Source organism: Arachis hypogaea, chromosome 11, assembly GCF_003086295.3.
Source record: "Arachis hypogaea cultivar Tifrunner chromosome 11, arahy.Tifrunner.gnm2.J5K5, whole genome shotgun sequence".
Classification (NCBI taxonomy): domain Eukaryota; kingdom Viridiplantae; phylum Streptophyta; class Magnoliopsida; order Fabales; family Fabaceae; genus Arachis; species Arachis hypogaea.
Window position 1 is genome coordinate 128,543,582 of NC_092046.1, and position 11,877 is coordinate 128,555,458.

General features: G+C 43.0%; 1 protein-coding gene across 1 annotated transcript; it reads right to left on the minus strand.

Annotated features, from left to right (window-relative positions):
- Positions 1–339: 339 nt before the first annotated feature.
- On the minus strand, positions 340–777 carry LOC140176200 (uncharacterized). Its single transcript, XM_072206108.1, has one exon. The coding sequence runs from the start codon at positions 775–777 to the stop codon at positions 340–342; it is 438 nt and encodes a 145-aa protein (XP_072062209.1).
- Positions 778–11,877: the final 11,100 nt, after the last annotated feature.

The window sequence follows — 11,877 nt, forward strand, 5'->3', positions numbered from 1 at the left end:
TCCGTTTTATTCTTTTTGCCGTTACAACAATATGGGACGAAGCAGGGCAAGTACATTTTTAAATGAAATTTTATTAAGTTTGGGCCTCGTTAAAACCCTTTGTTTTGGGGGGAGGGAAAAAGTACCCTAAAATAATACAAGAAAAATAAAATAATATAAGTGAAAGACATAGTTTTAAGGGAGGGAGTGTTCCTACGTGTAATATCGCCGTAAGTTGGCGGCATTCCAGGTTCTCGGGATCTCAGTTTCGTCGAGTTTTTCGAGCTTGTAGGCTCCTTTCCCGATTATTCCTTTGACTAGGTCGGGCTTTTGCAGGACTTGCCTGACCGCTTGGTCGGTTCAGACCGTAATGGGATGGGCTTGGAAATATTGTCCGAGACGACGGGATGTCATGAGGAGTGAAAATGTGAGTTTCTCGAGGCGTGAGTAGCACGATTCCGTGTCTTGTAAGACTTTGCATATGAAGTAGATGGGTCGCTGGGCTTTATTCTCGTCTTCTCGGATAAGCGCTGCTACGAGTGCTTCCTCTGTTATAGATAGGTATAGGTAGAGGACCTCTCCTGTTTGGGGTTTAGCGAGAACCGGGGGTTTTGCTAGGACTTCTTGAAATGTTGGAATGCCTCTTCGCATTCCGCTTCCCATTTGAAGGGGGTTCCTTTTCTTCATAAGTTTGGAGAAAGGGTTCGCCTTTTGGGCCGACGCGCCGAGAAAACGAGATAGTGCGGTTAGTTGGCCGGTAAGTTTCTGGATGTCTTTGAGATCTTTTGCGCTTGCCATTTCGAGGACGACTCTACATATTTCGGGGTTAGCTTCTACACCGCGTAGCGTGATCATGAAACCAGAGGAACTTTTCTGCTTCCATCTCGAAGGCGTATTTTGTCGGGTTGAGGTGCATTTGATGTCTTCTTAGGGTGTTCATTATAAGCTCGGGGTCGCTGATGAGTTGCCCGCCGGATTCGATCTTGGCGAGCATGTCATCTATGTAGACTTCCAGCTTGGTCCCAGACAGGTTTTGGAAAATTTTTTTGACGAGCCTTTGGTAAGTAGCTCCGGCGTTTTTTAGGCCGAAAGGCATGACTATGTAGCAGTACGTGCTGTCGGGAGTGATGCAGGCCATCTTCTCCTCGTCGGGTCGGTACATGGGTATTTGATTGTATCCGGAATACGCATCCATGAAACTGAGGTACTAGTGGCCGGATGCGGCATCTACCAGCCCGTCAATATTCGGTAGATGGAAGGCATCTTTTGGACTGGCTTTATTCAGGTCCGTGTGGTCGATGCACATCCGTCACTTTCCATTAGCCTTTTTGACTAGCACAACGTTAGCCAGCCAGGTTGTGTAGGGCAGTTCCCTGATAAAGCTTGCTTCGAGGATGGCTTTAACCTATTTTTTGACTTTGACTGCTCAGTCAGGAGACATTTTTCGTCTCCTCTGTGCCACAGGTTTAGCCTTGGGGTCTACGGCTAGTCGGTGAGACATTAGATCGGGGTCTATTCCCGGCATATCGGCAGGTGTGAATGCAAACAAGTCTCTGCTTTGTCTTAGGAGGCGTGAGAGATCCTCTTTAAGGTCATATGGGAAGTTCTTGTTGATTAAAGTATATTCTTCTTTGGTTTACCCTATTTGCAATTTTCTCCATGTCCCCTTCTGGTTCCGGCCTAGGTTGCCCGTCTTGTCGGGCGTCCAGGTCGGCTAAGAATATGCCAGCCGCGTTGCGAGATTTCTTTCGCAGGGCTAAGCTGGCGTTGTCACATTCTACTGCGATCTCCTGGTCTCCGTGAATAGTTCCGATGGAGCCATCCTCTGCTGTGAACTTCATGAGAAGGTATTTGGTGAAGATGACGGCGGAGAGGTCGTTAATTATTTTTCTTCCGAGGATGACGTTGTAGGCGGTGGAGTCTTTGAGGACCACGAACTCGGATAGGATTGTCTTCCTTTGGTTTCCCGTTCCTATCGTGAGGGGAAGGACGATGGAACCGTCTGGTTTGAGGAAGTTGTCTCCGAGTCCTGTGACTCCGTTGCGGTGGTCTGTAGATTGTCGTTGCGGAGTTCGAGTTTGTCAAAGGCTCCTCTGAAGAGGATGTTAGAGTCTGCTCCTGTATCCACCAGTATTCTTCTTAGTAGCCCGGTTCCAATCTTTGCCGAGATGACGAAGGGGGCGTCTTCTGCCGAGGTGCCATGCTGGAAATCCTCGTGGGAGAATGTTATCGTTCTATTGGTGGTGGCGGTTGGGGTTTGGTCTCTGACTGCCAGGATCTTGAGATCCTTCTTCAGTGCTGATTTTGATTTCCCTGGGGTGTCTTTCCCTGTGATGACGTTCACGATAATGGTCGGATCTGTTTCAGAGCTTTCCCTAGAGGCTTGTCTCTGTGTCTTCGGGTTACGTCCTTCTTTTTCTGGTGATCTGTCTTTTTCTGCACGTCTTGGTTTCCTGATAATTTTGGCAAACTCGGGGAGTTTACCATCTCGTATGGCTTGCTCGAGGGCGTTTTTTAGGTCGAAACAATCTTGTGTCCTGTGTCCGCATCCTCGGTGGTAGTCGCAGTACAGTGTCTTGTTGCCGCCCGTTCTTTCCTTGAGTTGTCGGGCCCTCGGGAGAATACCTCGATCGGCTATTTGGTGGTATATCTCGGTGATCGGGGCCGTCAGAGGTGAGTAGTTAGAGAATTTTCCGATTCTGAGGGGTTGGTTTACGTTTGCTGGTTTGGGATGTTCTTTATGGTTTTCTCTTGGTGGGGGGTTATGTCGAGGTGCCGTGCTGCCGTGTCGTGTGCTGCCGTGCTGCCATTTATTGGCGGCTACGACTTGGCTTACTTCCTTGTCGTTTATGTACTCCTTTGCGACGCTCTGGATCTCGTGCATGGTCCACACTGGTTTGGTAGTTAGGTGTTTCCGGAAGTCTTCATTCATGAGCCCGTTAGTTAGGCAAAGGCTTGCGACTGAGTCCGTGAGTCCGTCGACCGTTAAACATTCATCGTTGAAGCCGATCGAGGTATTTTCTTGTGGACTCATCTTGTCTCTGGGTGACTCCCAATAAACTGATGGGGTGTTTAGCTTTGGTGATTCTGGTGGTGAATTGGGCCATGAACTTCCGTGAGATATCGTGGAAGCCAGTTATGGATCCGTTGGGGAGGGCGTTGAACCATTTAATCGCTGGCCCGGCTAGGGTTACCGGGAAGGCCCTACCTCAGACCGCGTCAGCGGCCCCTTCCAGGTTCATCCTGGCCTTGAAGGCCGTTAGGTGCTCCTGGGGTCCTTGGTTCCGTCGTACTTTATATCTGTAGGTTTGTCGAAGCCTTTAGGGAGTTTTGCTTTCAGGATTCTTTCAGTGAAGGGAGTGGCTCCCATTATCACGTGGTCACTTTTTGTGCGTTTGGCCTCTCGATGTCGTCGGTCGTCGTCCGTGTCATGTTGATGAGCCGGGTTGCGTGAGACGCTGCGATCATACCTTTTGCCGTGTCATCGTTCAGGCATCCTGTCGTGTCTGTGGTCACGGGAGATGCTGCGATTGTATCTCTTGGCATGTCGCCGTTCTGGCGATCCGCCGTGCCGGGTTTCAGGGCGAGATCTTGATCTGGAGGTGTGTGACTTCCGTTTTTGGCGTTTGTGCTTTTCTTTGGCTGTAACTCGGCCTTTGAGGTCTTGCACCCTGAGGCACAGCTCTTGGATTATCTGGATTGCCTTCTCTCCTAGGCTGTCGGGTGGCCGGACTTCAGTGGGAGGACGGTTGTCCTCTCTTGGTTGTTGCTGGGTTGGGGTTGGTTGGCGATGTGCGCGCTTATTATCCTCTCGTGGGTGGGAGGAGTGTTATCTTGAAGTTCGGGAGTTGGGGTGTTGGGTGGAGGATTGTTCCTCGAGGTTCTCCGTCATGCCGCCACGATTTGGCTGTCCCTTGCATCTGTACAAGAACCTTGAGAACTTTCTTGATCTCTTGGCTCCTGAGAGGTCTGAGCTTGGCCACGGTGGTAGCGTTTAAGGAAGTCGTTCATGATGAGCTTCCTTATGAATTTTCAGTAAGGTCCGAAGGGGATCATGGCAACAGAGTTGTCATAGGTGAGGCGGCGGATGGCAGAGGTTTGGAACCTGGTGTTGAAGGAGGTGACCTCGTGGGTTTGAAGAGTTCAAAAGAAGAAGCAACCACGGTGGGCATGGAGCCGAAATAGAGGGAGAAGATGGGGCCATGGCGCTTGGAGAGACAGATGAGGGGAGTGGTGAATGAGAGGGTCCAAGAGGTGGAGGTGTCCCACTAAAGGGAGGCGAGACTTTGGGCTCGGAGGACTTGGAATTTCACCGTTGGAGTAGGGCAAAGGTGCATAAAGAATGTTATCACTAAGAAGGTGATTGCAAGTCGAAGAAATATTGTTCCTTTTGAATTTCGCCATTGGAGTAGGGCGAAGGTGTGTTATCACTGCAAAGGTGATGCAAGTTAAGGAAATATTATTCCTTTGGGATTTTGCCGTTGGAGTAGGCCGAAGGTGTGTTATCACTACAAAGGTGATGCAAGTTAAGGAAACATTATTCCTTTTTGCTTTCAGTTACACGCAAGAAATCTGAGTTTGATGATTGCTCTTCTGGGTTATCCGCCATGCCGCCACAACGTTGCAAAGTCCCCACAGACGGCACCAATGTACTGGATGTCTCCGGTACGGGTGGAGAGATGGATCAGAAACTTGCGGGTCGAGGCGGATGCCGGATTATTTGACTGGAGCAATGGGGGAGGTACCTGCAAAGACACTCCGACGCTCAAGTCAGAATGGATCTAAGAGGTATAAGGTGTGAGGAATGAATGAATACTTGGAGGGACCTGGGTCCTCTATTTATAGGTGATGGTGAATATCTTATCTTATCTTATTTGGCTAAGATAAGGGAGACGTTTGAATTATCTTATCTTATCTTATCTTATTTGGCTAAGATAAGAGAGACGTTTGAATTCAAAAGTTGGTTAGGAGCTCTAGTGGGCTGGTTCCGGGCCTTCTGAAAGGGCGAAGCGGGTCAGACCCTGGTAATCGGGTTCGGAGACCGTTCCGGGTGTAGGATCCGTGGGCCGGATCCGTAACAGAACGTCTCCGACGTGTACTGAACATTGTGTGAGGTAAGCAACAACATTCGGTGCCATGTTAAGTAAAAGGGATAACTTTTAAGATTATGTTTCGATGTGGAGGGTTAAAAAAATACCCATGAAATGTGTATGTGTCTGGCATAAGTAAAGGCTAAATAGTTGTGATAAAGTTTAAATACTAGGCACTATGGTCATGAAATGTTTTTGTTTCTACTATGCATGCAAGAGGCTTCTTTTAAGTAACTATTCAATAAAAACCTTTTCATAACACTAAATGTCTGTTTTTGGCCTCTATGTTCATGTAGATGGTGGATGCCAGGTCTGATGCATCGTTGCTTGAGATGAAAAATTCCTAAGCGCTTGGGAGTCTTCCACTGCAGCTCAGTCAAGTCCTAGTGGTGTGAAATGTACATGTAGTACGCAAGTACTTGGGAGTACGATGGCGAATGTTGGCTATGCTACTTCTCGTGCTGGAGTTAAGGTAGCAACTACTATTTCTTACACGCACAATATACCACAGATGTAAAAGGGGAAGGGGCTTGCCGAAGACAAAAGTTCAGGATTCGATGATGATGTCATCATTAATGAGGTGCTATCAACTCAGCGGCCAAGTCCACTTGGGACCGTAATAGTGCCCATTCCACCTACAGGATTCAGATCGTGGTCATTGGCCATCGTCCTGCTATGGCACCTCGGGTGGGTCCATAACATCAAAAGGTAAGATGTGATCAAAACTGAGTTATAAAAATCTAGTCTTATTACAACATGTTCAACAATAATTCCTTTTCTGTCTCACGTACCTAATATGTCCCAACTGGATTACACCACCCAATTTTGTGAATTATTTTCATCCTCCCCGAAAGTCCCAGGACATGTTAAAATCCTAGAGTTGGAGCAGTTGGAGACACCTAATGAACGGGCAATCATCGTTGCGGCCAGTCCAATTCTATTACCTTCTGTAGTTGTAAGTGGACCTCCACGGCCACCTGTAATTCTTCTCATGGCTAAAGCATGGAAACCCCATGGTTTTATGGGGAACCTAGAATCAGCTATCTTCTTAATCCCACTGGTAATCACGACATAAATCTAAATATTAATTTTGTGCATATAGGCGAATGATCTAAATACTTTGTGCTTTGATCCAAGGTTTTGTAATAGCCTTTAGGTTGACTGTTGAGATGGAGTTAACCTATAATGAATCTGCATTGCTACCTACATATTTTGAAAGTTTGAGGATGACTACAACTATGAGTAAGCTAACCGCTCCCTCTATCATAATTATCCCCATATGATGTATGTAACGAATGTGAATGGAATAAAAGTCTAACAAAAAATGGTGTTCGCAGTGAGATCCTGTATAGGCTGGGTGATCTTGAGCTGCTTAGAGAAAAATTCCACTCACTTTTCCCCCGTTTTGCACCTTATCTAGATGTGAGCATATTGTTCAACCATTTAAGTGTAACACTCTAACTATCAAAATGTCACGCTTTCGGCTACGCCATTGTTTTGAATCTTGCCTTCAGCATTTATCTCTAATCTTGAAACGGTGTCAAGAATCAAACCTTGTTTTAAATTACGAAAAATGTCATTTTATGGTTACAAAAGGTATTGTTCTTGGACACTGGATTTCAAGCAAAGGGATTGAGGTTGATAGAGCCAAGGTGGAGGTAATTGAAAAATTACCACCACCATCTAATGTTAAGGCAGTCTGGAGTTTCTTGGGTCATGCAGGATTTTACAGAAGATTTATAAAGAATTTTTCTAAGATTGCTAAACCATTAAGCAACCTATTAGTTGCTGATGTTCCTTTTGTATTTGATACTGACTGTCTGCATGTTTTTGAAACTCTAAAAGTAAACCTTACCTCTGCTCCTATCATAGCTCTCCCTTACTGGCATTTGCCATTTGAATTGATGTGTGATGCTAGTGATTTCGCTATAAGCACTGTTTTAGGACAGAGGCATGGCAAGCTTATATATGTCATTTGCTATGCTAGTCGTGTGTTAAATGATGCTCAGAAGAATTACACAACTACAGAAAAAGAATTATTAGCTATTGTGTATGCTATTGATAAGTTTAGGTCCTATTTAATTAGTTCTAAGGTTATTGTTTATACTGATCATGCTGCTTTGAAGTACCTTCTAACCAAACAGGATTCTAAACCAAGATTAATCAGATGAGTGCCACTCCTTCAGGAGTTTGTATTGAGATCAAAGACAGGAAAGGGTCAGAAAATTAAGTAGTTGACTACCTTTCTAGGATTAAACCTGAAGAGGGTGTGCAACCACCCACACCTATAATTGAGACATTTCTAGATGAGCAACTGTTCACCATTCAGCAGGCTCCATGGTTTGCGGACATTGCAAATTACAAAGCCATGAATTTCATTCCAAAAGAGTACAGTAAACAACAAGTGAAGAAGCTACTGACTGATGCAAAGTACTAATTTTGGGAGGAACCATACCTTTTTAGAAGATGCTCAAATGGTATAATCTGGAGATGTGTTTCAGATGAGGAAACACAACAGATTCTTTGGCATTGTCATGGCTCTGATTATGGAGGCCACTTTGATGGTGAAAGGACAACTACAAAGGTCCTTTAGAGCGGTTTTTATTGGCCGACTCTCTTTCAGGACTCAAGAGCATTTGTGAAGAACTGTGACAAATATGAAAGAGCTAAGAGTCTTCTTGCCAACCATGAGATGCCACAGTAGGAGATTCTTGAGATTGAGTTGTTTGATGTGTGGTGTATTGACTTTATGGGACCTTTTCCGCCCTCATATTCCAACAACTATATCTTGGTGGCAGTTGATTATGTGTCCAAGTGGGTGGAAGCTGTGGCTCTGCCCACCAACGATGCCAAAGTGGTGATGAGTTTTTTCAGAGATATATTTTCAGCTGGTTTGGTGTCCCAAGGACACTCATTAGTGATGGTGGAAGTCACTTCTGTAACAGACAGTTGGACTCACTTTTGCAGAGGTACGGAGTCCGACATAAAGTGGCAACCCCTATCACCCTCAGACAAGTGGACATGTTGAGGTTTCTAACAGAGAACTCAAGAGGATTCTGGAGAAGAACGTCAGTATCTCAAGGAAGGATTGGTCTAGGAAGCTTGACGATGCTCTCTGCGCATACCAGACAGTTTGCAAGACTCCTATTGGCATGTCCCCTTATCAGTTGGTCTATGGTAAAGTCTGTCACTTGCCAGTTGAGCTGGAGCATAGAGCTTATTGGACAATCAAGTTTCTGAAATTCGATGCTCAAGCTGCAGGAATAAAGAGAATGCTTCAGTTGAATGAGCTTGATGAATTTAGATATTCGGCCTATGAGAATGCCAAGCTCTATAAGAAGAGAACTAAGATATGGCATGACAAGAAGATTGCCATCAGAGTCTCTGAGCCAGGTCAGCGGTTGCTTCTGTTCAATTCAAGGCTCAAACTCTTTTTCGGAAAGTTGAAATCCCGGTGGTCAGGACCATTTGTGGTTACCAGAGCATCACCGTATGGCCATGTGGAAATTCAGGAGGAGAATACTGATAGAAAGCTTACAGTTAATGGCCAGAGGTTAAAGCACTATCTTGGAGGCGAGATTGATCGCCAAAGGTCCGCTCATCTGCTGAACTAGTAGAACTAACCGTCAAGCTAGTGACGTTAAAGAAGCGCTTGTCGGGAGGCAACCCGATGTTTTCGTATCCTTAGTTTGGTTTCTGTTGCTTTGATTTTGTTTTTTATTTAGTTGTAGTTGAGTTTTTACTGTTTTTCCCTTGTTTTACATGTATTTGGATCATGCAGAGTAATCAGAACAGAAGTGATAAACCCAAATTTTGTGGGTTATCTTGTGCTTAATTTGGGGATTTTATCAACTTTCTTACATTTATTCAATGAAATAGCATGGTTTTGTAATTCTCCCTAAATTTGTGCTTAAGTGTGAAAACATGCTTTTTACGCCTTAAAATAGCTAAATGTAACTCACTTTAATTCCATTCGATGCCTTGATATATTTATTAAGTGATTTCAGGTTTAGAAGGCAAAGATTGGATTGAAGAAATGAAGAAAAAGCATGCAAAGTGGGAGAACTCATGAAGAAATGAAGGAATCGCAAAGCTGTCAAACCTGACCTCTTCGCACTTAATCGATCATAACTTGAGCTACAGAGGTCCAAATGAGGTGGTTCCAATTGCGTTGAAAAGATAACATCCGGAGCTTCAAAATAATATAAAATCTTCCATAGTTTCTTTGCATCTAGGTGAAGCGCACGCATCCTCTACACGCACACGTCGCAGGATCAGTGTGGGTCCATTTTAGCAACTCGTGGCCAGCGTTTCTGAAGCATTTTGGGCCCAATCCAACTCATTTCAGATTGAACCCAAGGATTGAAAGGGGGATTAACCAAGTAGTCATAGTTGAGTTTTCATCATGTTTTAGGGTAGAATTCTAGAGAGAGAGGCTCTCTCCTCTCTCTAGATTTAGGATAGAAATTAGGGTAAAGTTAGGTTAATCACTCTCAAATTTCTCTTTCAATTCTTGTTTTGATTTCAATTATCTTTATATTTTAGTGTTCTATTTTCTTAATCTTCTTAGTTTCTATTGTTAATTTCTTATTTTGCTCTCTCTTATGTTGATGAACAATTGTTGGATCTTGATTTCTTTTAATGCAATTTTATGTTTGCATATCTCTTTTATGTTGATCTTGATTGTTATTATTGTTTTCTTGCTTATGTTAGTTGTGGGTTTTGTTAATTCTTGCATTTTGTGATGTTTACTTTTATTGCACTCTAGGTGTTTGATGAAATATTTTCTCTAGTTTTTGAGTAGTTTTCTTTACTCTTGGCCTAGGCTAAGGGAATTGAGTGACCTTGAGTCATTGGGTCTCATTGAATTGGTGATTTGAGAACCATATGTGGTCAATTTGATAACCATTGACTCTAGCCTACTACTAAGTCAATTAGTAGCTAGGTTGGGACTTATGGATTGATGTTGATCAAGCCTATTTGACGTACTTCAAGCCTAGGGGTAGACATTAAACATACTTAAGGCTTTTGGAAGTAGACTTAATGAGCTTGATTCCTCATAATTGTCAATATATGGTTTGTTGACAAGGATGGTGATCTCAATTCCTATGTCTAGCCAAGAGTTCTTTTCCTTTATTTCATTAGTTATTTGTCATTCACTTTCTTGCTATTTACTTTTCTTACTAATTACAAATTAAACCCTCTTTTTGTTCTTCATAGCCAATAGTTGAGCACTTCATTGCAATTCCTTGTGAGACGACCTGAGGTTTAAATACTTTGGTTAATTTTCATTTGGGGTTTGTACTTGTGACAAATCAAATTTTTGATGTGAGAATTGTTTGTTGGTTTGGAGCTATGCTTACAACGAAGTTCTTATTTCTATAAGAGAAATTCTAGACCGACACACAATTTCTCATTATCAAGAAGCAAGAACCTGAAAACAGAGTTTCAGACACCCTGGAGTATATTGATTCGGATTGGGTGACGCCTAACTTGAAAATCTCAAGTTAGACGTCAACATTGCGTACAAGATTGGTGTCACTCTCGGGAAGGGTGGCGCCTAACTCCAAAATCTCAAGTTAGGTGCCACATGTAAAACCCAGTCATATCGTAATTAATTAAATAATAAATTAAATAGGAGTGAACATGGTAAGAAAAGTTAGCAATTGAAATTTGATAATTTAAATGTGATATTTGGATTCAGTGAATTTTTCTGAGTCGGAAAACATAGTTTTCTGCTTAAAAATGCGCACTGGAATTTTGATCGGCAGTACCAGCTGAGATCTGTCTGCGCTGAAAAAATTGATTATAAGTAAATGAGTTTAAGAAATTAGGAATTATAATTAGGGAAGGTAGAAATATTTAAAGTGCGAGTTGAAACGCTAATCTTAAAAGTTTTGGCCCAAAATTGGGCCAACGGACAAAAATAAGTAAACTAGGCCTAAGTGGGCCTAAGACCCAACATATATAAACATTAGTTATGAGTATTTTAGCTTATTTACCGTAAAAAAAAGGAAAGGGGCGCTGAAATGGTGAAGAGGGGAGGAAGGGAAAAAATCCTATCTCCTTGAAACTTCAAATCACCATAACTTGAGCTACGGAGCTCCGATTGACGAGCTATTTGTGGCCATGCGTCGCTCTTCTCCTTATCTACAATTTTATCTAAGTTTTGTGGTGAATAATTTGCTGTCCTCTGCCCAGTTTTTGTTTTTTCCCTTTAAATTTGAATTTAGTTTGGGTTTTGAGGAAACCTTGTGATTTTGGTTGTTTAAGAGTGCTCTAGTATAAGCCATAGGTGAAATTCATCATAAATGTCAGTGGGTTAAGGTAAGAAACCCTCCAACCCTTGTGATTTATCGATTTCATGAACCCTAGGTTATTGTATATATGTGAAATTGGTTATGTTAGTTTATTTGGTGATTTTGGTGCACAATTGGGAGATTGGTGTTGCTTTAGGAGCTTTGGTGAGGCTTGGAGCTAAGATTGATAGAGACTTCCAAAGAAGAGGCTCAATTGGTTTGGCTATAAGAGGTACGGTTTAAGTTTCATTTAAGTACCGTGTGGTGTGATGAGAATTTCTAGGCTAGATGCCCCTAGGATTAAGTTTGGATTGTGTAAATGGTTGATGGTAATATGCATAGTTGATATGTATATAAATTAATGATTGGGTTGAGAATTGTGGGAATTGTATGTTTGGTGTGTTGAGAATTTGATGAATTAGATAATGAGTATTGGTTTGTGAAATATGCAATTAAATTGTGAATTTGGGCCGGAGGCCAGAAAAAGGTAAGTAAGGTAAGTTGACGTG

What these genes read in the sequence shown, in the direction of transcription:
- LOC140176200 (XM_072206108.1), bottom strand. Translation starts at nt 777, where the DNA reads ATGGCAAGCGCAAAAGATCTCAAAGACATCCAGAAACTTACCGGCCAA.